This window comes from Eucalyptus grandis, chromosome 5, assembly GCF_016545825.1.
Source record: "Eucalyptus grandis isolate ANBG69807.140 chromosome 5, ASM1654582v1, whole genome shotgun sequence".
Classification (NCBI taxonomy): Eukaryota; Viridiplantae; Streptophyta; class Magnoliopsida; order Myrtales; family Myrtaceae; genus Eucalyptus; species Eucalyptus grandis.
The window spans coordinates 23,448,331-23,475,588 of NC_052616.1; the positions used below are offsets into that span (position 1 = coordinate 23,448,331).

The following is a 27,258-nucleotide window of genomic DNA, read 5'->3' on the forward strand; positions in this document are numbered from 1 at the left end:
GGGTTTTGCTTGTTCTGGTTTTGAATTGGCGAGAAAAATCTAACTTTTCTTAGGCATTTTAGAATGTTGTGGAATTAAAAAGGGAGGTTTCGATGTGCATTTTGATTTCTTCCTTTGATGGTGATTCTCTCCTCGACAGCATGAATATTTACTTCAACTCATAAAATTGACTCCGTCATACTAGTTTGATTTTGATTTGAGTTTTAATATATCTTTTTGCTAGAATAAAATTTTCTCCATATGAAGCTGATAAAAGCTTTTGAATTTGACACAAGATGAGTATAACTTGTCTTGTGCACCACCAATAATCGATTTGTGAGAAATTCTCTTATTGTCATGAGTTAACTGAGCATATCTATATATTATTGGAAAATCACTCTTTGTGAAATATTATTTTTATTTATTTATTTTTGCTATATGATATGTACATACAGAAGAAGGGTGTTGGGTATTAAAAAGGAGATCTCAAGTAAGAAATTTGGATTATCCCAAAAGTAAAACTTATATATCTATTATCACGTCAAATTCGTGAAGCCCATACCAAAACACCTTAAATGCACTCAATTCAATATGTGGATAGCAACCATGCAATTCAATTCCCACCTTTTTCATGGCACATACCTAAACACTTTTTGTCATCTTGAGTTTCTTACTATAGGGGTTTTGCTTGTTTTGGTTTTGAATTGGGAAGAAAAATCTCACTTTTCTTAGGCATTTAAGAAGGTTGTGGAATTAAAAAGGGAGGTTTTGATGTGCATTTTGATTTCTTCCTTTGATGGTGATTCTCTCCCCAACAGCACAAATATTTACTTTAACTTATAAAATTGACTCCGTCATACTAGTTTGATTTTGATTTGAGTTTTAATATATCTTTTTGCTAGAATCAAATTTTCTCCATATGAAGCTGATAAAAGCTTTTGAATTTAACACAAGATGAGTATAACTTGTCTTGTGCACCACCATAAATCGATTTGTGAGAAATTCTCTGATTGTCATGTGTTAACTGAGCATATCTATATATTATTGGAAAATCACTCTTTGTGAAATATTATTTTTATTTATTTATTTTTGCTATATGATATGTACATACAGAAGAAGGGTGTTGGGTATTAAAAAGGAGATCTCAAGTAAGAAATTTGGATTATCCCAAAAGTAAAACTTATATATCTATTATCACGTCAAATTCGTGAAGCCCATACCAAAACACCTTAAATGCACTCAATTCAATATGTGGATGGCAACCATGCAATTCAATTCCCACCCTTTTCATGGCACATACCTACACACTTTTTGTCATCTTGAGTTTCTTACTATAGGGGTTTTGCTTGTTCTGGTTTTGAATTGGCAAGAAAATTTTGACTTTTCTTAGGCTTTTAAGAAGGTTGTGGAATTAAAAAGGGAGGTTTTGATGTGCATTTTGATTTCTTCCTTTGATGGTGATTCTCCCCCCAACAGCACAAATATTTACTTTAACTTATGAAATTGACTCCATCATACTAGTTTGATTTTGATTTGAGTTTTAATATATCATTTTACTAGAATCAAATTTTCTCCATATGAAGTCGATAAAAGCTTTTGAATTTGACACAAGATGAGTACAACTTGTCTTGTGCACCACCAAAAATCAATTTATGAGAAATTTTATGATTGCCATGAGCTAACTAAGCATATATATATTGTTGGAAAATCATTTTTTGTGAAATATCATTATTTTATTTATTTTTGCATACGAGATGTACATACCGAAGAAGGGCGTTGAGAATTAAAAAGGAGATCTCAAATGAGAAATTTGGATTATCCCAAAAGTAAAACTTATACATCTATCATCACCTCAAATATCTAAAGTCCATACCAAAAAAACACATTAAATCACTCAATTCAATATGTGGATGGCAACCATGCAATTCAATTCCCACCTTTTTCATGGCACACACCTAAACACTTTTTGTCTTTACCTGGTGCACAAAGAAGCGACGCACTCCTCACTTGGGTACCTCCCAAACACTCTTCCCACATTAATTTGATTGGTTTGAGTTAGTCGCCTTCGATTAAGTCAACATTTTTTACGAGATTTTTGTGAATATATCCAAGTACTTATCAATTGAGGCTTGTTGTAAAATTAAAGCGAAAACTCTTTAAATCTTACAATCAAATCAATACAAAATCAACAGAAAAATAAATAAAGAATAATAAAGAAACACTAAATATTTATGTGGTTCAGTGTGAGTATCGATATCTGCTCCATTGGGAGAGTCAAGAGCAAATATTAGTCTTGTGACTAAGCTAAAAATTAAAGAGTAACAATCGCTTACAAGCTCAAATATTTTTCATACCTAAATCACACACACGAGCCCACAACGTTCATGAATAACATAACTTGATCCCTCTTTCTTTCTTAGTTGTTTGTCCTCGAATGGAAGACTTTCTATTTCTTTTCTGCATCTTAAAATCATGAAAAAAATTTAAACCCTTTTCTTTATACGGCCAACCAACGGTGGCGCCACTTGTACGGCCTTCAGAGAAGTCAATCTCTTTGTTGATCAATCTTGGATACTTACACAATTGCCACTGCTCCAAAGAAAACAAATAAAGTAAAATAACAACCTTATCTTGTTCGAACTCCTAGAACATGGCTCCAATAGGTATTCAGTTAAGAATTCTGGTCCATGTCATCCAATTTGGATTGGGTCTCACGCACTACCTCAAACTCGAGATATCATTTAAAAGAGCTCATAAATTCTTGTAGTTAATTATGCTTAAGTGATTTGAAACTAAAGAAATAAAAATAAATAAAACCCACACTAATATTTAGTTTCATATAGAAACTTAACTTTGATTTGAGTTCTAATGTATCTTTTTGTTTAAATTAATTTGATTTTTAAATTTCACACAAGATGCTTACAACTTATCTTATGTGTCATTTGAAGTTAAATATATGATGAGTTATATAATTGTCATGAGCTAACCATTCACGGATATCACTAGAACATTTTACTCATTATGAAATTCTTTCCCCACAAGTGAAATATATATATATAAAAGATGGACATCAAGTACTAAAAATGACATCTCAAATAAGAAATTCGGCATGTCCCAAACATAGGAGGTACAAATTATTATCAAATGCCACAACAAATATCAAATATACGAAGTTTATGCCTCAATTAGCATTACATGTACTCAATTCCAACGGGCCTTTTAAATTAGGCAGACACCTTGTGAGATTCGTCAACCTCGTGCTTTACGTGCATGCAATTCATTTCCTCCGGCTTTTACGGGACATGCCTAAACTGGTTTTGTCTTTACCGCATGCACCAAAGGCGACTTATATATACACGGTCTGTCCAGTAATACCACTTCAACTTGAAGCATTGAGGTTGGACAACCCCAAACTTCATACACTCTTCCCATTCTCTCACCCCCCCCTCCTTCTCTCCCCATGAATACTCCTCTCCTCTGTCCCAGAACAGAAACTTGTGGAACCCCTGAATCATGCCGAATCATGTTACCCTTGCCACCCCCACTGCACCCGGACGAGACCAAGTGGATTGTCCACGTCGACAAGAGCCTCAAGTGCGTGCCCGCCGACAGGCAACAGTACTGGAAGAGACCGTCCATCTACAGGGTTCCCGCCTTCATCACCAACCTCAACTGGAAGGCCTACCAGCCGCAGGTTGTCTCTTTCGGCCCCTACCACTATGGTGAGATCCACCTCGGCCAAATGCAGGAACACAAGCACCGCGTGCTCCTCCACTTCCTCGAGCGGTCGGGGAAGACCCTCAAGCGCTTCCTTAGCTCCTTGAGAAAGGTGGCGCGGGACCTTGAGGAGATGTACGACACGCTAGACCCGAAGTGGATGGAGGGCGGAGGGGGCCGGTTCCTGGAGCTGATGATGATGGACGGTTGCTTCATGCTCGAGATCATGAGAACCACGATAGAGGAGAAGCATGGCTACTCGCCCAACGACCCCATCTTCAGCACCTCCAGGCTGGCATACTTAAAGCCGTACATAAGACGAGACATGCTGATGCTGGAGAATCAGCTGCCGATGCTAGTGCTGTATGAGCTGGTCGCCATCGAGAGCGATTACACGATGGTTAGTTTCTTAGATTTCGCTCCCTTGTCAGAGAGGTTATTGCATGCACGCAAACCGCCGTACTATGTTCACCTAATAGTACATCTTGGTGATCTCACATCAACCTCACGTAGAATCCACCAAATTTAATGCTCCAAAAATGTTGGTGCATGGTTCGAGATCAATCAACAATTTCATTATTAAATCTATCAAAAAGAGAAAAAAGGAAAAGGGAAAATCTACCAAATGTCTCTTAACTAATTATAAAAAATATATCAAATATTGCGCTAACTAATAAATCCTAACTAATGATGTTTGATATGTCAAATATTAAACAAACAGGAAAGAAAACTTTTAGCAAATCTTCTCTAATACTCCCTCTCGAGTAGGTGCATGGAGGTCACGAATGCCCCACGTGCTAACGAGAAATGTATACCAATCTTGACTCAATGTCTTGGTAAAAATGTTTGCCAATTAAAGTCTAGTGGGTAAGTGCTCAATTTTAATGGCCCTGGACTGTATTCTCTAGAACAAAGTGGCCATCAATCCCATTATGCGTTGTTCAATTGTGAAATACCGGGTTTGCTGCAATGTGTGAGGCGGCATGGCTATTGCAATAAAGACCCATCGGTTTGTCGTACAATAATTTAAGGGAGGCAAGTAAGTGTGTAACCAAATCAATTCACTAGTGGTAGTTGCCATAGCATGATATTCAACTCCAGCAGAATATCAAGAAACGGTGATGTGCTTCTTGGTTCTCCAAGACACTGGACAACCACTGAGCATGACAAAGTAACAAGTCATCGAATGCCGAGTGATCGGGCAACTCGCCCAATCAAAATCACTAAAGCCAGCCAAGCGAAATGAAGTCGAGAATGGTAACAAAATCTCTTGTCCTGGGTTTTTCTTGAGATATTTAAAAACTTGTGTAGCGGAATTCCAATGCTACTCCTTCGGATGTTGCATCAACTGAAAAAACTATGTGGGCGAAATAACATAATTTAGGTCGAGTGCTATGATAAAAATTAACAAAGATTTTGTAAATCTCTACTTTTTCCTTCATCAAATAGATCCAAATTGCTCGACTATATTTGTCGTCCGCACAAATTTTACACAAGGCATTGCTTAACGGAAAAGGAAAAGGGAAAATTTGCCAAATATTATTTAACTAATTATACGAGAAATGTTATGCTAACTTATAAATCCTTACTAACGATAACAGATACACTGTAAGGAAAGTAAATCTTTAGCCAATCTTTTCTAATAATCACCTTTATGGGAGACTTCTGTTTTTCCTTTTAAGCAAGTAGTATCGACGCGACAACAATCTTGTATCCAATGCTCTGACTTTACTGGAACAACACAGGACGACGAATACGTCAACAAGCTCGTCCTCAAGTTCTGCTCCCCCAGCATGCGCATCGCAAGGATGGGCATGGGCAAATGCCTGCATGTCGTGGACGTCTTCAGGAAGGGCCAGCTGACGGACACCGCGAAGGTCCGGTACGAGCCAGAACATGTGGAGCTTAAGGCTGCTGTGGAGACTGAGCAGATAATCCGATCGGCCACCGAGCTCAACGTGATCGGGATCCAGTTCAAGAAGAGCCGGACCAGCAGTCGCAAGGACATCTCCTTTGCCAGAGGGGTCCTGAGTCTCCCCGTTTTCAAGGTGACTGACACCACCGAGTCCGAGTTCCTCAACCTCATGACTTTCGAGCGCTTGTACATCGAGACTGGGAACGAGATCACAGCCTACATCACCTTCATGGACAACATCATCAACGGTGAACAGGATGTTGCGCTGCTTCATGCCCAAGGCATCATCCAGAATGGCCTTGGAAGCAACAAGGCGGTCGCCAAGCTAATCAACTCTCTGTGCAAGGAAGTGCCGCTCACATCCAACAAAAGCCTTGATGTCGTGCAAAAGAACATCAGTAAGTACTGCACGAAGCACTGGCACAGGTGGTGGGCTAATCTCATCCACACCTACTTCCAGAGTCCTTGGTCTGTATTGTCTCTCATCGCCGCCATCTTCCTCTTCGCGCTCACTGCAGTGCAGACTGCATATACCGTGCTCAGCTACAATTGAATCCTCCCGTTGCCTTCGGTTAATAATTTCTTTTTTTCCATTTTTAAGTTTTTCTCCTAATGGCTGATGCTTGATGATTATCTCTCGATTGGTTGTTGATTGTATCGTGAATGATTTTCCTCCTATTTCCAGTCGTGCTTATTTCCCTCTCTATATGTTTCAAACGATGGACACTTGGCTGTTCATATATCATTATCAGATGATGATGCTCTTGTTTCAGTCTTCTTCATTTTTGTCCAATTTGGATAGGTAGTCTGACGGATGATCAAGTTTTAGACAAATGAAATCTTCCATTAAAACATTTTCTTCTTGGTTAAATTTTGTTGAAGTTGTTCCAGAAAAACCAAGACTCTACAAGTTTCTAGATCTATTGTAAGTAGTTAAAGTATGTGGTTCTAGCTTAGTTGGTGGTAGTTAGAAGTAATGGCTAAAAATCTGTCCAACATGAAATATGAATCAAATTTCTCTCTTTGTGACGGAGATTCTTAGCAGAAGAGTCGATTAGGAATGACTATAAAAAGGCTTCATGCTCTTTCATTCATGTCCAGATCAACTATAGCTCCACAAATCCCTTGTACCAAACATTTTGATAATGCAAGCAGCTCCAAAAGCTCCTTCCTTTGTTCCTTTGCCGAGTAATCCTTCAGGCATACACACTTGCTCATTAACACCAAAAGCGAATAGTGGTATTAGAGCCTCGTTCGATTGGTATTGCACATGAGTCCTATCTACCAATAAGGTCGCAAACGCGCTAAGTCGGAAGTCGTCGATTGCGCAGATGATGGTTCAAGAGTGGATTTTACTCGAAGGGGTTCAAAATTCAAATTTCAAGTTTGAAATAAGCCACATTTCAAGTCTTATGGCTACCCTTAGAATTGAACTAGAAGTGTAGGCAAAGATTAAGACGCTGCAATCGTTAGACCCTAAAATCTAGAAGATTCTGCAAGAAGACACAGAAAAGAGAAAAATGGACTTTCAAGTAACTAAAGATGGAATATTAAAGTTTCGTGGACGATTGTACGTGCCCAACGATGCGGAGCTTAGGGAAGAAATCTTGTTGGGAGCCCATCTTAGTAGTTATAATATTCATGTGGACAACACAAATATGTATCAAAATCTACGCCAGTAATGTTGGTGGAATGGTATAAAGGTAGATATCACCCAGTGTTTAATGTGTCAGCAAATGAAGGCACAACATTGTAAGCCTGACAGACTTTTGCAACCTCTGCAGAATCCTGAGTGGAAATGGGAACATATTACGATGGATTTCATGATAGGATTGCCAAGGAGTCAGTAGGGTAACAATTCCATCTGGGTCATGGTTAACAGGTTGACAAAGTTTGCACAATTCATCGATGTACGAAAAAACTTTGCCTTGGATAAATATACTTAATTGTACGTGCGCCAGATAATTCGTCTTCTTAGAGTGCCAGTAATGATCACATCAAATCGAGATCCTAAGTTTACGGTAGCTTTTGGAAAAGTTTGTAAACTGCCTTGGGAACAAAGCTACAGTACAGCACATCCTATCATCCGTAAATGGATAGCCAATCTAAAAGGACTATTCAGATGCTCGAGGATATGCTGCGAGCTTGCATATTAGACTTCAAGGGAAATTGAGAAGAACAACTTCATCTAGTTGAGTTCGCCTACAACAATAGCCATCAACAGAGCATCAAGATGGTAACATTTGAAGCGTTGTATGGTAGGGTCTGCAGAACTCCTGTCTATTAGGACAAAGTTGAAGAATGCAAGATTACGGGCTCTGAGTTAGTTCAGCAATTAGTGGATGCCATTAAAGTCATTCAAGAAAGGCTTAGGATAGCCCAAAGCCGTCAAAAGAGTTATGTAGATAAATGGCGTAGGCTTTTGGAGTTTCAAGTAGGCGAACACGTTTTTCTCAAAGTGTCATCGATGCGAAGCACTTCGCGTTTTGGCAAGAATGGAAAGCTAAGTCCAAGGTACATTGGTCTCTTCGAAATTTTAGAGCGAATTGGGACTTTAGCATATCATCTCGTCTTACCATTGAGACTTACTCAAGTGCATGATGTGTTTCACATGTCGATGTTGAGGAAGTATGAACCTAATCCGACTCATGTGCTGAATTTTGAGGAAATAGACATGGACGAGAGGGTGTCGTACATGGAGAGGCCAATTCAGTTAGTAGATCGAAATGAGCAAATGCTACATAACAAGACGATTCCCTTAGTCAATGTGGTCTAGCAAAACCATAGAACAGAGGGAACCACGTGAGAAAGCGAAGAGATGATGAGGCATCAACATCCCCACCTTTATGAGGAAGTGTTGTAATATTTCAAATTTCAAGGACGAAATTTTTGTAAGAGGGGAAGAGTTGTGATATCCCCACCATTTCATGTATTTCGAAATACATGAAATGGTTATTTCATCAATACGCTGATGGTTAATTCACTATAAACTAATCACTCATGAGTGAACTAATTTATTGGATGAGACTGTAAAAGATTAAAATGTGAAAGACTAGAGAATTCAGTCAAAGATCGACCACTCTACCATAAGAATTAATAGGGGTCAATACTATGCTATTATAAATCAATTAGCAAATGGATCGATGGAAGTACGTAGATGATTCGCAGGCGGTTCCACACGATTTTGATACTCACGTCGGATAACGATAAACCGATTTTCTATTTATGTTATACGCAAAATACATAATTGAACTCTCGCGATTACATGACAATCAAGAGTCATCCACGATTCAAAGTGAGGCACAAATGTAGATTGAAAATTATTGATCACAGGTCAACTAAGCGAAAACCTCTAAAAGCCACCTGATAGTTTAAGTTGTACTAAAATTGTATTTGATCAATTTTAACCATGAAATTTAATTCAATTTCGAGAATCAAACTTTTGAGGATTTCTAGACACACATATTGGACGTCTCCTCTTTTGTCTGTCGAATTTTTGGCAAGTTCAAAATTTTCAGAAAAATAATTATAGGACGAAAATTGGAAACCATAAAGGAAACCAGGCCTAAGGGCAAAATTAGAAAGTTTGGACAAAAGTGAATGAAATGTCCAAAATGCCCTTGCATTTATAAACTACAAGACAAAAGAAATAAAGGAAATGATGAGAGGATTTTAGGGATTTTGTTGGATTTGTCAATGATAAAGATTTTGAAAAATCTTGGAAAAAGTCCTCCCCCCCTCAATTTCCCTTGGACAACTAAACTAACTAAATCTCTCTCTCTCTCTCACTCATTTTGCTTCTCCTTTCTTCATCTTCATCTCCACCTTCATCTTCTTCATCTTCTTCCTCTTCTTTCTTCTTCCTTGAGTGACCACCACCACCATCCACCACTACCTCCATCTCCACCGCCAGTGCACCACAGCCCAAGCCAAGCCCAAGCTTAGCCGTAGGTTTTGAGGAGTTACCGCTGCTGCACCACCCTCATTGTCACTTGTCACTGTTGCCATTCCTCACATCGTGGCTCACCGACCTCATCGCCACTGCAAGCCACCACCGAACACTTCTCCCTCCTTAGCCAAGCTATGGGTCTCAAGTGTTGAGCTACCACCGTTGGTGTCTCCACTTAAGCCGTAAGACTCGAGTTCTCGTTGCCGTCGTGCCGCTGTTGCTGTGAGCTCCCCGTCGCAGAAAAACCCGTGAGTTAATTCCTAATCCTTGATTAGAAATTTAATTGCCTTTAGGGTTAGATTTAGTTTAGGGGTAATGGTAGTAGTGGCTTTTAATGATAGTCTAGCCCTACTAAGGTTAACGATGGATTAGATTAAGGTTAATAAAGGTTAGTCTTAATTAAGGATGGTTAGTTTAATTAATTTTAATTATCTTAAATTAATATTAACTAATTTAATTAATTGTGATTAGTCTAATTAAACATAATTAGTTTAATTAATTACAATTAATATTAGTTAATCACAATTAGAATAATTAATAAATATTAGTATTAATTAATTATAGTTAGTTTAAATAAGTGTAGTTAGGCGTAATTAATTGTGTTAGCACTAATTAATCACGATTAGTGGAAATTAATTATAAATAGTCGTTAAGTAGAATTTTATGCTTGTTTTACTGGATGAATATGTGCTTAATTTTGCTTGTCTAAGCTTCTTATGCCATAATGTTGATTGCCCAAATCATGAGTTTAAATGCTATTTTCAAAGAAGGTTTATTTGAAAAGAAAATGACAAATTTTGAGGTATTGTGTTTGGACATCGTGTTTTATGTGCTAAATGGGGGTAATGAGGTTTTAAAATGAAAGTGTGCAAATTTTGGAGGGTTAATTTTAAGTACGAGACCACGTGCAATTATTTTACTAGAATTTTAAATGTAAAGATTTTCCGAGCTTTGTTATTTAAGCACGAACTCTACGGCAGATAAAAATTGGCTTGAATCTTGGTGTGCTTTTGTGGTCACTTAATTAAACCCATCACCCAACTAGAGTTAAGGGACGATGCCCGATGTTTATCGAATGCCTAACAGGGGTCTGGATTCTGAGTTATAGTTGAAGCCGAACCAATGTTCGTAGATGAAATGCCGTCTAGGTGGGGATTTTAGATGATGCCATGCCCGATGGGGCAGGACGATCCCCGGTCATGCTAGAAAACCACCAACTCGTGTGTTGGTCGTATTTTAGGGTTCATAATAATCAGAGCACATGTGAATGATTGTGATGCATTGCACTTGATTATGAGGTAAAACCATGAGGCATGGTATGGGACAGGCCAAAACGGATTTTACCTTATAATTGGAATGCATGGTGTATGAGAGTTATGTATTATGATTATTGATTATACTTGTTGAATGATAATGGCATATGTGATATGCTAATATGCAGGAGTGTGCCAAGGCGAGGCTGGATTGTATGTTGTTGTATATTTAGGCTGCATTTGAAACGAATTTGCGTCCTAATCAATGCTTAGGTTGTTAAGTCACTGAGATTTATATCTTACCCTGTTGTTATTAATTATTTTTCAGGCCCGTAGTATGGAGAACCATCGTGTTCGGTTCAATGTCCCTATGGAGACGAAAAGTTGGCTCATGTTAGAGAAGTTAAAGTTAACTTTAGACCCCTGTTGGTTTTTGTAATGGTTTGTAAATATGAAACTTCCCAGGTAAACAAATATATAAAACAAAGTAGCATTTTGGAAGTGTCACTTTTGTACTGCTTTATTATCCCTATTCTTTATTGATTGATTGTTGTTTATATAAATTGCTTCTGCATGCGTTTAATCAAAAAAGAAAAAGAAGTGTTAGTGACGTGTCTTGGAACGTCGCACTTTAATCAACCGTTGAGGGATATTCGCGCTTAGGGATTTGGGGCGTGACAATAGGGAGTCTAGTTAATGTTCGGCTAGAATAAGATTACAACAACCCTTTGAGTTCAAATCCAAATAGGATAAGTGTGCTAGGCTTTAATCCAACAAATTCAGTTTGACAAATTGATCTCATCCTCTAATCAGATCAGTTTCGTATACTTGATCAAATTGTTTTCGTATATGGCTCAAACTCGTACTATAATTTGACAACATACTAAAAGAAGAGTTTATGATGCAACAAAGGCACGCATCATTAGACTTCAATCTCTTCAAAATGCTAAAATAAACAATTATGAGACCCTCAAACAATAATGTGGAAGATTAAGAGGACAATTAAATTACATAAGGGCTTAAGGAGATGATATCAGGGTGGAAGAAAAATTATTTGTGACACTTATTAGAGAATACGATATTATTGTCAACTCTGTAGAAGAATTTAAGGATTTAAAAACCATGTTTGTGAGCGAATTAATTGACTCTTTGGGGGCGTATAAAAAAAAGACTAATGCTACAAGATAAAGATTGTAGCCAAAACAGAGCACAATAAAGCATATACACGAATTTCACGAAGAAACTCTCTCTCAAGGATATTTTTAAGTTCAATCGTCAGTGATCCTTCTCCATCGCTCTTCAGATGTTGTCACCACCATCGATTGACCACGTCCGTTGCTTCCAGGTCTTGTCCACCGCGCCTCTCTTCTCCCTCCCTTCTTTTATGTGAGTGTTCAAAGATCCTCATGCTTGCTCGTTCCTTCTTTGCCGGCACCAATCACGCTTGATGTTTTGCTTCAAACCACGATATATTTCCAACCTTAAGTACTCAAGAACAAGGCTACCATTCAAACCATGACATCTGCTTCCAAATTGTCAAACAAAGCTTGAATGAGAGAGAGAGAGAGAGATGGAACAATAGAGGAAGAGAGATAAAATTGCTTTAAAGCGGCAGCATTTTATGATTAAAAGCCAACTCATCATCACAGGGATTTCTTATAATGAAAACAATACTTAGGCATTAACATTTAGAGTCTATTCATTTCGTGAAAAATATCACGTTTTTGGAAAATATTTTCTAGGAAGTCATTTTCCAAAAAAATAACGATAATTTTTGTGTTAAATTGAAACATAAAATTTAAGTGAAAAATATTTTTCATTGTTCGTTATCTAATTTGATTTTTTAAGAAAAATTACCCAAAAAAACTAAATTTCAATATTTTTAATTGACGAATTTTTTTTTCTTCCTTCCTTTCCACGCACAGCTGTGGATCTCCAAGGGGAGCCGGCTAATCGGTTCGGCAAAGGAGGCTCCGGCCAAGGTGAACCAACGATGGCAGCAACACAGGAGCCGAGCTAGGGAGGCTCGGGTCCGGACAGGCAGGGCCGGCGTTGGGCGGATCGGCGTCGGTGCTCGGCGGCGTGGGCGCGGCAGGCTTGGGCGTTGCGGGTCGTTGTTGGCGGACGAGCGGAGCAAGCGGCGGCAGAGAGCAGACCGGCTCGGCGGAGAGCTGGCGCGGGTTGTAGATGAGTCGGGGGCGAGATCGGCGTTCCGGCGCGACAGATCGGGCTCCGAGCGAGTGCAGAGCGGAGGCTGAGGGGGTCCGGCAGCTGCCGCGGGCGAGCGATGGCAGGAGGGAAACAACAACGGCGTCGAACTCCAGTGATGCTACTGGGTCGCGGACAGAAGCGGCTTCGCTGCTGCAATTGAGAAGGGGGTTGAACAGCTTCTGGCGAGGCGGCACGCGATGGTGTCTTCTGATCTCGGGTTGCTGCTCCGGTGCAGCAGATCGGGTAATAGCAAAACAGGAGGCGCGGCAATGGCAGACGCGGTGACTGGCTCGGGTGCCGCGGAAGGGTGCTCGTGCTGGTCGAGGGGCAACGGCGTCAGGCGTCGTGGATCGGCAAGGCGGAACGGCGAGCGTAAAGGAGCGAATCCGCTGGGGAAGAAGAACACTGTTCTTCTTCTCCTCTTTTTAATTCTTTTCTCTCTCTTCCTGTTACTCTCACGTCACTCTCCTTTTTCTCTTTTCACTTTTTCCTTTTGCTTTTTCCTCTTCCTCCACCAAAAGAAACCCTAGCGAAAAAAACCCCTCAAAAGCCTTCCCCTTTTTTTTTTTTTTTTTCTCTTCGTACGCATCCTTTTATAGGCGAAACAAAACATGATCTTTTTGTTAATATTTTCATCTCACGAATATCACTTATAACCTCTTGATCACAAAAATCCTTATCCCAAAAATATTCTCCGCCGATTTCATCATCTATTGACAAAGATAAGATTACAATGCAATTTTTTAATTTCCAAAAATCATCATAATATCGCATCAAATCTTAAATTTTCACAACATAATTAATTAAACATAACGATGGGTTTGGGTTAATTTTCTCCTTTCATGGGCCTAGCCCAGCCTGCTAATTTAAAACCCAAAACCACTAATTCGACCCATCCGCTAACGGTCCAAAATAAATGTAAAAAAATGCAAATTAAAAACAAATGCACCTAAATCTATATGCTATGCAATTAATATTTTTTTAGGGTTAAAATTAATCCCTAATTTCTTAATGCAATAAATGACTAAACGGGTAGCCAAAATTTAGGTGTCAACACCAAAGGCTAGGCATGGCAGTCCAAATTTCTCTTAATTTGGCCCGTACAAATTTCCGCTAATTTTCCGTAACGTCCGATTCGATTTTCCACAAAAATCCCGGAATCTCTGAAAAATTTTCGGAGAATGAGTTGACGTTCCTCAAATAGCTCATGACACCACAAAAATTTCAATTTTTGAAATCGGGTTCAAATTCATGGTTATTTTCAATCCGCGCGCGCTTTCAGTGTGACCTAGTCTATCGGGTAGCTTTTAGGAATTTTTAGTGCAATTGACCTGTGATCGATTTATCTCGAGTCACAATGTACATCTTCGACACATTGACGACTCTTGGTTGTTGTGAAAATCTCAAGGTTTCAAATACGGACACAGGGTACCCAAAATGATAGAAAATCAATTTAGTGCCGATCGATGAGAATTTTGCAATCATGTGGAATCACCCACATTTTGATCACTCATCTCAATCAAATCGACCTATCTCTGATCTCTGATCGATTTTTAAGTGTGCCGTAATGATCCTTGCAAATTAGCACGGTCGAGCAGTCGATTCATGGTCGAATTCTCAAGCCTTTTGCGTTAAAATCCCTTAATAATTTTCTCAGATAGTCTAGTTATCTCATGAGTGATCAGCTCAGAGAATAGCACTATAGACGTGTCGACGAAATGCCTAATTTATTCAATTGAAATCATATTTGAAAAATCAGGATGTCACAAGGTTGGCCTTGCCACGATCGAGGCGACTTAGCGATGTGATCCGAACGGAGGTCGGCCGAAGCGGGAGAAGTCGAGGCTGAAGAGGGTCAAATCCGGAGAAGGAGAGGAGGTCTTGAAGGTCGATCGGTGCTGGAGGGTCGAATCTGTAAAAGGAGGGCAAGATTTGGGCAAATTGGAAAAATCCGCACCTTTACCGAACCTCCACCGTGTTGCTACTGCCCGACATCGTCCCCGACCGCCGCCTGTTACTGCCACAACACCACTAATCGTAGCCTCGTCGACTGGCTGCGACTCCTGTCGGGCTGAGCTCGCCGCCCCGACGACCCGAAGTGGTGCCGCCTATTGCCTCGTCAACCAACCACAAACCCGGCCACCCCGAAGTCCCTTGGCCCACCTGGTCTCTACTACCATTACGTCCCGTCGTCGCCGCCACCACCGGCGCCGCCATCGTCAAGCCTCGCGCCATCGAACACCATCTTCCCCCGCCACTCATCTCTAGCACTACCATGCCAGTGGGAACACCTCTGGTCGCTACCCTCGCCCGACCCTCGCCGGCGGCAGACAAGGGCTTTGTGGCCCTCACGGCCACCACCGGAAAAGAAAAGGAAAAAGAAAAATTAATAAAAAAATGATAAAATAATTTCGAAAAAATCTTTAAAAATCATAAAAATTGCCACATCGCATCGGCCATCGGCCGACGTCTATGTCAGCGCCGGCCGGCCAAAATTGGCTGGATGGATTGAATTGGTATCAATATTAAAAGATTTAGGACTAAATTGATTCAATTGAAAAGTTTATGACTGATTTGGTACTAATGTAATAGGTTTAAGACTTTTTAGTATTTTTCCCTCAAAGGATGTATTAGAAAGAAAACCAAAATTCCCGAAAGTGAGTCCAAGAGGAGAAGTTTCTTACAACATCACAAATGCAGAGAGCTCACTCGTCCATATCCTCTTCTCCGTCGGCTTCTGCCTCTTCATCCTCCCTTCTGAGCTGACCCCATACATTACACTCCATTATATCGAAAGGACGGATGGAGGCAGAGGGGACATTGTCCTGCTGCAGTTTTTCCTGTTGCACATATACTTGATGAGGATATACGGATGAGGGAAGTCGGTCTCTTTATCCTCTGCAAAACCCACCTCCAACCTGCTCATTTGTTCATCGGCATCCTCATCCATCCTTTCATCGTCACCATTGTCGTCTTCGACTCTTCGCTACTATCATGGTTCTTATTCTGGTCATCGGAGCAATTGGCCTCGACATTGCGCCGATCTAGCCAAATTCAAGCTCACCGAGCTTTGTTGACCTCTAGCGAAGGTTCAGCTAATTGGAATCTATTGAGCTCAACCTTGCTTGTAAAATAGATAAAGGGAGAATTACCAAAAAAGTCCTAGACCTATTGCAATTATGCCAATTCAGTCCTAAATCTTTTTTTTGCCAATTTAGTCTTAAACCTTTTATAATTGTTCAATTTAGTCCATCCGGCCAAAATTGGCCGTCCGGCACTGATGTGGATGTCGGTCGGAGACAACTAGCCGGCGAACAATTTTTTAATAATTTTTTTATTTTTTTAGAATTTTTTTATACCTTCTTCTTCCTCCGGCAACGCCGGCCACTGTTGGTTTGCCCCAATGCTAATGAATTTACTTTATATCTTTTACACCTCAGCTTCGCAAAGATTCTTCTCAGAGCAAAAGTAGTGTGCCTTTAATCAGGTCTTTTTTAATTGGTCTTTGAGCAAGAAAGGAATGTGCCCTTGTACCACCGCTTACGGTGGCCCAGTTGGATAAGGCTCCCATGATCCTTTATGAAGAAGAGAGGAGTTCGAATCCCGCTGGCAGCACGGGATCTTAAGTGTGACGTTGGGGTGGTGGGTCCTCCGCTAGCGTCACCCCGGGTTTACCTCACCGGCTGTACGGGGGTTTCCGGGTCATAAAAAAAAAAAAAAAAAAAAAAAGGAATGTGCCCCTGTTGACTTATTTGGGACTAAAACTAAATGTGTTGCCCGCGTGAAAGGGACCCGGAATGAGGTCATCAAGATGCGTAATTAGGGCTTAACCAATTAATCAAAATGACGTATTAATCTGATCGGGTGATGGAATTAGTCACTTTCGAATGTAATCGTCCTTGCAATATATTTGAGTTTAGAGTTTACTAATTATTGGAGTAATATAGGATCCAAGTGCTTCTCGATTGGAGCTCATAAGCAATTATGATGGATTCGAGCTCTTCTCGATTGGAGCTCATAGATGCTTGCAACCGATTTCATATGAAACAAGTGGAAGTATTTGAGTTTCACACAAGCTGGTTACAATCTGTCTTATGTGCCATCTAAAGTTAATTAACGAGAAGGTACATGATCCTCATGAGCTAACCGTACACACATAATATCATTACATCACTATAATGTGATGTATGCATAAAAAATGCATCGAGTGCTAAATATTATACTCAAGTAAAAGATTTGGAATATCTCAAATATATAATATAAAAAATTACAACAAAAAAGAAGTACTATTTTAAAATCAGTGTGACATCAAATATGCAAAGTCGGTGTCCAAATTGTCATTACATGTATTCAATCCATAGGAGCCCTTCGACTTAGGGAGACACTCGGGCGTTGTGTGCGTGAAATTCCAATCCTCGTGCGCAAAAAGTGAGCCAGACGTACATGGCTTGTCCCGTAATGACAGGTTTATGGCACGTTTGGTAATGATTCTGTTCCGGGAGTAGATTCGATTAGAAATGATTTTTTTTTTTATTATGTTCCCGAATGAACAGATTCTAAATATTTTAAGCCATTTGGTAACTGTCTAAAATTTATGATTCTGGAATAAAATTGCGTTTGATACCGTGCTCATTGATTATGTTCCAAATTAATTTCTTTTAATTTTTAAATAATTTGTATACTTTTTCCTTTTTTTCCTTTTTTTTTTTTCTTTCTTCTCCTATTCTTCTTGTTCTTCAGGTTGGCAACCTCACCGGAGCGTCGCCGGCCCTCGGTGAGGCCGGCCCTCGTTGGCCGAGCCTCGTCGAGGCTGGGCGAGGCCTGCCTGGCCACCGGTGGGGTTGGGTGAGCCTCGCCGAGGCTGGGCGTCTCGAGGCTTGCCTAGCCTTGGCAAGGCCGAGCCTCGCTGGACCTCGCCCTGGCCCGGCAAGCCTCCAACGAGCTCGCCAGACTAGTTGCCGGCGATCGGCAGCGACAACGACGGACAATGGCGAATGGTGGCGGACAGCAACCGTGCGATTGAAGAAGAAAAAAGAAAAGAAAATAGTTGGTTTTGATTCTTTCTTTCGATTCTGGAACAAGAATCACATTTTTTTTTTACTCCCAATCTGTTCTCGAGAACAAAAATTTTACCAAACGCGATTCTGTTTCCAAACTGATTCTAAGAACAAAAAATCAAAATTTAGCTAAGGGTTACCAAACGGGCCTTACACTTTTGCGGCAGCTTCCTGGTATTAATATGAGATGCTATCATGTCAAATCCAGTGCACCTTCACCACCCGCATAAAGATTCAATTGTTTTTTTTTTTGGGTCCTTTTATACTACCCCACTAGGGACGTTTCAACTGATCGTGGAGGAAAATGTTTTCTGCCAACATGGGCTCTTATGTCAGCAATGACGACCGGTGGGGTCCACCAAAAGCTAATGAACACATTCATAATTTTTCAGATTAAAACCTACTCTCACCACCCCTCCCCGGGGGCGAAGTCGTCGACCCCGAGTCAATGCAAAGCAAGACCTTAGAAAACCTCACTCCCCTCCTTCCCAAACCTCCGATTCCGAGCTCTTCCGATCCTCGATCATCGTCCTCGCCGTGTCGAATTAGGTTCCGATCGGCTAATCGAGCGTGGCCTGGTTGGTCTACAGCTCCGCGTCTCCGATGATGTGAGCTCCGGGCTTGAGGACGTCAAAATTGTCGAGGCCTCGGATCACGATCTCTCTCGGTCGTTCTGGTCAGGTATGTGCCGCTTTAGCTCCTTGGCGTCCTCTTATGAGATCTTTGGATCAACTGACGTTTGTTTCAGATGGACTCATTGGCTCATTGGTTCACGAATTCCGCGGTAGCTTCAGTTTCGTTGTTTGGGCCTGTATTGACTGCGATGATATGGTTTTGTTCGATCGGTTATGATTAGGCGTAAGGTTGATACGTGCTCTGCTTTTCTGGAGAAATATGTTTGATTCCATGATCAGTCGAACCCCGAGGGAGGCTCTACTGTCGGATAATTGAGCTTGTTCTTTGCATTTTTAGCATGCCGTAAGTGCCTCTTCTGAAGTGATATTGAGCTTTGTATAATACTTGCTCTCAACCAACTTTGACTAGGCTATAGATATTGTCTTTTTCTGCAGAAAGGCAATTTAGTTGTCCTTTGAATGCTCGTGAAGCAGCGGAACCTTTGAAACTTGTGGAACTATGTCTTCTATGGAACCGGACAAGTCCGACTCGATTGCCCCACTTGACAAGAGCCTCCAGTCCATGCGCTCCGATGACGAGGAGCAATGGTACTGGAAGATGCGGTCCATCTACAGGGTCCCCGCACGAATCACCGCCCCCAACCGCGAGGCCTACCAGTCACAAGTTGTCTCCTTCGGCCCCTACCACCACGGCGAGGCCCACCTCCTCCCCATGGAGGAACACAAGCACCGCGCTGTCCGCCACTTCCTTAAGCGGTCCAAGAAGCCTATGGAGCGCTTCTTCGAGTCCCTGAGGGAGGTGGCGCAGGACCTTGAGGAGAGCTACGACGCGCTGGATCCGAAGTGGAAGGCAGGCAGCAGTGAGGGCGCGGCACGCCTGTTCCTGGAGCTGATGATAACTGACGGCTGCTTCATGCTCGAGATCTTGAGGTTCGCAACCAACGAGGTGGATGACTACGCGCCCAACGACCCCATCTTCAGTTACCACAGGACCATCCACATAATGACAGACATTTGCAAGGATATGCTGATGTTGGAGAATCAGCTTCCGATACTAGTGCTGGATCGGCTGGTGGCTGTGGAGAGCGATGGCAAGAAGGTTACTTTCTTAGATTTCGGGCAGTTTAAGACGAGAAAATATTGCAAGTACGCAAACCGCCATACTTTGTGCACCTAACAGTACATCTTTGTGATCTCACATGAACCCTGCGATGGATCCACCGAATCTAATGCTCTAAATACATTGATTGCACGGTTCGCAATCAACCGATAATTTGATTAGTTAATCTATCACTGAAACTTCATTTATTTCCCTTGTTCGCAAGTAGTATCAATACGACCACAATCTCAGATTCAATGTACTGACTTCACTCCAACAACACAGGACGACGAATTCGTCAGCAGGCTCCTCCTCAAGGTCTTCCCGCTCCTCAGCAGGGGCATCACAAGGTCGGGCAAATGCTTGCACGTCCTGGACGTTTTAAGGAACAGCATGCTGATGGAGCCCGAGAAGAAGGACGAGGAGGTTACTTTCTTAAATTTCAGTCTGTCATAAGAGATGCTATTGCAAGTATGCTAACCGCCATACTATGGGCACCTAACAGTACATCTTGGTCATGGGATCCACCTAATCTAATGCTCCAAATGCACTGGATGCACAGTTCAAGATCAATCGACAATTTGATGGTTAAATCTATCATTGCCATAGGAAGCTATATTTTTTCCTCCTTTTACTCAAGTAGTATTGATCCAACCACAATCTCAGATTCAATGTACTAACTTCACTCCAACAACACAGGACGACGAATCCGTCAACAGGTTCATCCTCAAGTTCCGCTCCCCCAGCAAGGGCATCACATGGATGGGCAAATGCCTGCATGTCCTGGACGTTGTCAGGAACAGCATGCTGATGGAGCCCAAGAAGAAGGACGAGGTGAAGAGGGAGGACATTCGGGAGATTATACAATTGGCCTCGGCCACCGAGCTCAGCGAGCATGGGATCAAGTTCAAGAGGAGCAAGACCGACGGCAACAAGGACATCTCCTTTGCGGGTGGGGCCCTGACGCTCCCCAAGATCTGGGTGGATGAAAGCACCATGTCCAATTTCCTCAACTTCACGGCGTTCGAGTACCTCCATGTCGGGATTGAAAACGAGGTCATGTCCTACATCTACTGCATGGACCAAATAATCAACACCGGGCAGGACGTTGCGCTGCTCCGCGCCCAGGGTATCATCGGGAATTATCTGGAGAGCGATGAGGCTGTAGACAAGATGTTCAACTCGCTGGGCAAGGTTGTGACGATCAACCCCAGCCGCAGCCTCAGGGACGTGCTCGAGAAGGTCAACAAGTACCGCAATAAGCGCTGGAACAGGTGGAGGGCTAATCTCATCCACACCTACTTGAGGAATCCTTGGGTTGCATTGTCTCTCATCGCTGCCGTCTTCCTCTTTGCGCTCACCATAATTCAGACTGTATATTCCGTGCTCGGCTACTACAAATGAACACTTTGCCTCTCAGTACAACAATATACTGTCTTTTTTTCCACTTTTTTTGGTTTTTCTCCTGATGACGGATGCTCGATCATCGTCTCTTGATCGGTTTGGGTTGTTATGAATGATTTTCCTCCTGCTTTCAGTCATGTTCATATCCCTTTTCAATGTTTTGAATAATGGACATTTTTATTTTACCATTATCAAATGATGATTCTCTTGTTTCATTCTCCTTCATGTTTGTCCAATTTGAATTGGGTAGGGTGAAGGATGATCAAGTTTTAGGCAGATGAAATCTACCTTTGCAACATTTCTTCTTGATTAAATTAGTTAAGTTGCAGTGAATTTAAATGAGAAAACAAATATGGCCTTCAAAGTCATCTCTAATCACCATTTGCTTCAAACATCCTAAAAGAACCAATGTGTCTGATGTTGATACCTAAATTTTGGTTAAGTATTTATTATAAAAGTTGCATAAAAAAAAAATTAGAGACCAATTGGACCTTAACAAAAAGGATTTTTGCACCACCTAGCTCTTAGTTTTATTTTACCATATTTTCGGATTTAAAAAAAAAAAAAAGTGTGAGGCCTGCACAGGTTGGGCCTTCGAGCCCAGCCCTCCCTTTTTTTCCTTCCATGTGGGCCGGGCCCATCTAGCCCCAGCTCCCCCCTACCGGAGGATGCTAAAAAGACACACAAAGAGAGACAAAAGTAGCGAGCTCCAACCCCCCCGAGAGTCATTTGAGGCGTCCTAAGTGTCCGAATCCAAGAGAGAGAGAGAGAGAGAGAGAGAGAGAGAGAGAGAGAGAGAGAGAGAGAGAGAGAGAGAGAGAGAGAGATTTGAGTTTGAGAGCTGTGAGGAAGGGTTGAGGATAAGATCTGAACTGTAAGAGAGGGAAGAGAGATTTGAGGGGGCAAAAAAAAAGAATCCAGATTCGAGGGAGAGAGAGGGTTGCGAGGACCCGGCCTCGCCACAGCATGCATCACTGGCTGCTTGGCCCGCTACCAACCCAGCTGCCCACTGGGCTCGACTGAGCATCTGCATCGTCGATCCCGTTGTCGCCTCCTCTGTCGATCCACCTCCCGATGACTTCCCAACCACCCCCATCGGTGCCATAGAGAGACAGAGAAGGAGAAAGAGGCGCAAGTCGGGTCATATATATTGCTTCACAAGATAGTAATCAACTGCGTCAGACTCAAATCGACTTCAAAGACCGATGTTTCAAACTCGGAGGCAAAGCTGATGTATGCCATTAACTCTGGCAAAAAGTTCTCTCTTCCATACACTATTATGTTTCACATGTACAGAATGATGGTGAAAGACAAGGGTCAACTTCCTTACTCGGCAAAGACTTGTCACTAAGTTATTCAGACATTTGAACATTCAAATTCCCAGATTCTTTTTTTTTTTTTTTTTTTTTTTGGTGAAAGGTAAATAGAATATATGGAGCTTGGAAAATTACAAAAGATCGGGTCCATAACCTACACTCTCATAACATAAGAGTGGAGGGGAACCGATGTAAAACGAGCAAGAACAGCAGGTAAGGAAAAAGCTAGCGAAGGCAATGGCGAAAGCACCATACAGCCCATGAAGACCCTCCGAACTAAACATACAAAGGCTAAGAACGGAGAAACCAGAACAGAGGCGAGCAGAAACAAGATCAGCGAGTAGAGAAGATCATCAGATCGAATCCCCAGCACCTTTGAAGCCTTTTGTTCCTCGGAGATGGAGGAACATTGGAGAAGGAAATAGCTTTTTCTTTGACCGCCTTAATAAGGTGATTTTTCATTGTAGGAATGGCTATTGCTTCACCCCGGAAAATAGCAGCATTCCTCTTCTTCCAAATTAGATGACACAAAGCTCCGAAAGAGAATCGAACAATCCTGTGATAGAAATCCTTTCCACTGAAGAACTTCATAGCCTAGAAAATGAGATCCTTCCAGCTTCTGTTCTTCCACGGGAGGTTACACCTGGCGGCCCAAAAGAAGGCTAGAGGTGCCAAGGTGCGACAACCGAAGAAAAGATGATCAATAGAGTCTGGAACTTCATTGCAAAAGGTACAGAGACTGTAGTCTATTTTGCCATGAGATAGAAGCATCGCCTGAGTAGGAATGCGGTTTTTTGTTATAAGCCACAATATAAATTGATATCGCGGAGCAAGGGCGTTATCCCAAATGAGAGAGGCCCATTTGACCGGGTTTCTCTTGACTCTGATGGATTCCCATGCCGAGGCAACCGAGTACGCGCCAGAGGAATCGCAGCACCAAATAAATTTGTCCTGCACAGGGGATAGTGGCGGCAAAGCAATCGACCATCTTTCCATAAGATTTCTGAATGCAGTACCTACCGGGAGTAGAGATCAGCTACCACTGCATAATCCGGAAGGCAAACTCTGTCCCTAAAAGATGTAGGGATGAATCCATCCAAAGGACCACATGGAAGCCAATAGTCATGCCACAGCGAGCCGGAGTATCCATTTCCAATCACCCACCTGAAAGATAGGCGAAAAAAGGGTCTAAGCTGGAGAATCTTCTTCCACGTCCAAGAGCAAGTCCTTGGCTGAGCGGCAATCCAGAAATTTTTCTTCTTTAGGAAAACCGAATGAACCCATTGGCACCACAAGGATTCTTTATCGGAGAATAGGATCCATATATATTTAACCATAGAAGCCCTATTGCAATCCCTTATATTCCGAATGCCGAGGCCCCCTTCAGTTTTCGGACAACAAACATCTTCCCAAGCCACTTTGGCGCCACCTTGACCTAGTGATGTACCTTTCCATAAGAATTGCCTCATTATCCGCTCAATATCCGCTAGGACCGAGGATGGAAGAGTGAAAACGCTCGTCCAGAATGCTTGGATGGAATGAAGAACAGATCTTATAAGTTGCAGCCTACCTGCGAACGATAGAAACCGATGCGTCCATGATTGGATTCTTGCGGTAATGCGATCTATCAATGCTATGCAGTCCGCTCTATTCAATCTAGAAGAGATAATCGGTACACCTAGATAGCGGACCGGTAATTTCCCCTCCTGAAATCCGAAGGCCCAAAGGATTCTATTCCGGATAGAAGTATCACCACCAGCCATGAAAATCTCGCTCTTGTGCTTGTTAGGAAGTAAACCACTCCAAGAGGAGAACAGATCAAGCCTTGTTTTCAACATAACAACCGACTTCCAATCCGCTTGACAGAACAGGAAAACGTCATCGGCGAAAAACAAATGGGAGAGCTGAACCTGTTTGCATCTCCAGTAGAATTTAAAATCTGGATTGGAGGTGCAAGAAATCAAGATACCGGAGAACACCTCCATTACCAACGTGAATAGGTATGGGGACATTGGATCTCCTTGCCTTAGGCCTCTACCCCCCGGAAAAAAAACCGTGAAGATCCCCATTGATGGATATAAAGAATTTCGAAGTCCGAACACATACCATAATGAGCTTTATAAAATGGGAAGGAAACCGAAACGCTTCAAGGGCCAGCTCTAAGAAATCCCAGTCGACAGTATCAAAAGCCTTATGAAAATCAACTTTTATCGCACACTTGGAATCCTGCAAACAATTCCTGAGCTAATAGGATGTTATCCCTCATTCTCATGCCCTTAACAAAAGCATTATGGGACTGAGTAATCAAATCCCCAAGGACCCCAGTTATTCTATTAGCTAGAATCTTCGTAATCACCTTATAAATCGTGTTACAACATGCAATCGGTCTATAGTCCATTACCGCACTAGCATTAGGCACTTTAGGGACAAGCACTAGAGTAGTGGCATTAACCTCTTTTAAGAGTCGACCGTTGCGGAAGAAGTCATGCATTAATTCGAGCACTGAAGAGCCAACAGAATCCCAGCAATATTTGTAGAAATCAACAGAAAAACCATCCGGGCCAGGGGCCTTGCCCTTTGCCAGCGAAAATAATGTGTTTTTGATTTCAGAATCAGAAACCGGCATATTGAGGAAGCTTGATTGGTCTTGGGACAGGGTCTTGTGAACATACTGCCTCACCTCATCAATGGACGGTTTGATCAGCCCTTCCTTCGCAGATAACTGATCAGAAAAATAATTAACAAACACCTGAGGAACCAATACCGGATCAGTAATTACGGTTCCGAATGGGTCTTTTACCGAGAGGATGCGATTCAATAAGTGCCTTCTCTTCATAGATTGGTGAAAGAACTTCATGTTCCTATCACCCTCTTTTAGCCATGTAATCCTAGACTTCGTCTATAGAAGGATTCTTCCCGAGATCCGAGATCAACAAATACACGGCGACACTCCCTTTCTTTTTGAGTAAGAATCGAGGCTTGCCGGGTTCAATCGGAGGTCTAGCCGAGCATTTGTCGAGCGTCTCTAGCCTCAGCAACCTTGACTGAAATGTCGGAGAAAGCCTCACGGTTAAGAGATCTAAGCCGCGCCTTTACTCTCTTAAGCTTCGATACAAGTTGGTACATGGATACGCCTGCAACCGGACTATCCCATGCTTGTTGAACAATGGCCTTAAACTCTGGATGGTGAGTCCAAAAGTCGAAGAATTTAAAAGGCTTCCTCTTATATGAGGGCTGCAAAACTCTAATAGTCATAGGACAATGATCTGATATCCCTAGATTAAGGAAATTGGCCTATGAGTAAGAGAATTGGAGATTCCACTCACCGTTGACGAGCACGCGATCGATCTTCCTCATTTTCCTCGCGTCACCAGATGAGGTGGACCAAGTGAAACGGCACCCAACATATCTGAGGTCCATAAGTTCCGCACGGGCCAAGCAATGGGGAAATTCATCAAAGTAGGAAATCCAGTTGGTAGAACAGCCAATGCGATCGGAAGGATCTTTAATTGCATTAAAATTGCCAATGACCAACCACGGAGAATTCTGGAAAATATCACTATAATGGCAAAGGTCTTCCCATAGAGGGTGCCGGCGGGCAAACGTGTGCTCCGCGTAAACAGCAGATAGACAGCAACTTAACCCCGAACTGTTAAACTTCAGCGTGCCATGCACCGCTTGATCACTAATGGAAATAGCAGAGTAGGAGACTAACTGTGGATTCCAGCCAACCCAGATCCTCCCACGAGGCGAAAACTCATAATTCGAAAGCCAATACCAACCCCTAATGAGGGTGGACGAGACCGATTAAAAAAGATCCTCAGGCACTTTGGTCTCAAGGAGGCCAATGAAACACAATTTATTTATAGCAACAAAACGCCTGATTTCCCCCGCCTAAGGGGATTAACAATGCCTCTAATATTCCAAAAGCCGATTATCATCCAAAAACAGAATAAGGAACATGATTACCTCTTCTGGCAGTCCTCCTGCCCTTAGCCGAAGCTTTCGGTGCGCAGCGAGGAGGGGGTAGGAAGGAGATGCAAAGAATCGGTCCCGAAGATTAGGGACCTTTGCAGGAGGTTTCCCTTTTAGCGTAGTCTTGTCTACTGACTGAACTTCATCATCGCTGGATTCATCATGGATATTGGAATTCGAAATCTCCTCAGAACTTTCTGACAGAGCGAGAGGAACGGCTGCTCTGACGCAAGAAGGTTCTGGGATCACCGAAGGCTCCTCTGGCTGGACGTCCTTACGTTTCATCACTTGGCCTTCCTCGGTAGGAGGGGATGGGCCGTAATTCTTTGTGTACGAACATGCGATCAAATGGTGGTGGGACTGAAAATGGTCTCTAAAATGTGTCTGAAGGAACTTAACAAGGCTTTGGAGCGATTCAAGGAGAAAACCCCTATCAAGACTCACCCAGACTCTTTGGCTGCAAAATGGAAAGGGAAGGAGCCCATGGTTGCTCCATCCAAGAAAAGAAGAGCACTCATCTTGGAGGATGAAGAGGATGAGGATGATATCATAATTTCTGCTCTTGCTTTGAAAAACTTGAGTCGTTCTGTTCCAGAGACAAAGGTGATGTGACATCCCAAATTTCATTGACCTTCATTAGTGTAATTAGATCATTAGGAACTTAGATTAATTAGATTGAACCAGAAAGTGAACCCGATGGATTGTGAGAAACATGTGGGCTTGAGAAGTGAGTGGGCCACACGAATTG

The 27,258-nt window shown here is 42.1% G+C and overlaps 3 protein-coding genes across 3 annotated transcripts; 2 read left to right on the forward strand and 1 right to left on the reverse strand.

The window, feature by feature from the left end:
- The first annotated feature begins 3,502 nt into the window (after window positions 1-3,502).
- On the forward strand, window positions 3,503-6,164 carry LOC104423758 (UPF0481 protein At3g47200). The gene is made up of 2 exons (XM_039313469.1): window positions 3,503-4,096; window positions 5,442-6,164. Exons 1-2 carry the CDS (start codon window positions 3,503-3,505, stop codon window positions 6,162-6,164), a joined length of 1,317 nt encoding a protein of 438 aa, XP_039169403.1.
- A 12,363-nt stretch (window positions 6,165-18,527) lies between these two features.
- LOC104429184 (UPF0481 protein At3g47200) lies at window positions 18,528-21,377 on the forward strand. Its single transcript, XM_039312606.1, has 4 exons — window positions 18,528-19,059; window positions 19,152-19,815; window positions 20,101-20,241; window positions 20,515-21,377. Exons 2-4 carry the CDS (start codon window positions 19,216-19,218, stop codon window positions 21,217-21,219), a joined length of 1,446 nt encoding a protein of 481 aa, XP_039168540.1. The 5' UTR covers window positions 18,528-19,059; window positions 19,152-19,215; the 3' UTR covers window positions 21,220-21,377.
- Window positions 21,378-23,551: 2,174 nt separating this feature from the next.
- Window positions 23,552-26,795, reverse strand: LOC120293745. Its single transcript, XM_039313470.1, has 7 exons — window positions 26,505-26,795; window positions 25,862-26,081; window positions 25,575-25,714; window positions 24,937-25,284; window positions 24,642-24,761; window positions 24,000-24,445; window positions 23,552-23,699 (listed from the first exon to the last, which is right to left on the reverse strand). The coding sequence occupies exons 1-7, from the start codon at window positions 26,793-26,795 to the stop codon at window positions 23,552-23,554; spliced, it is 1,713 nt and encodes a 570-aa protein (XP_039169404.1).
- Window positions 26,796-27,258: the final 463 nt, after the last annotated feature.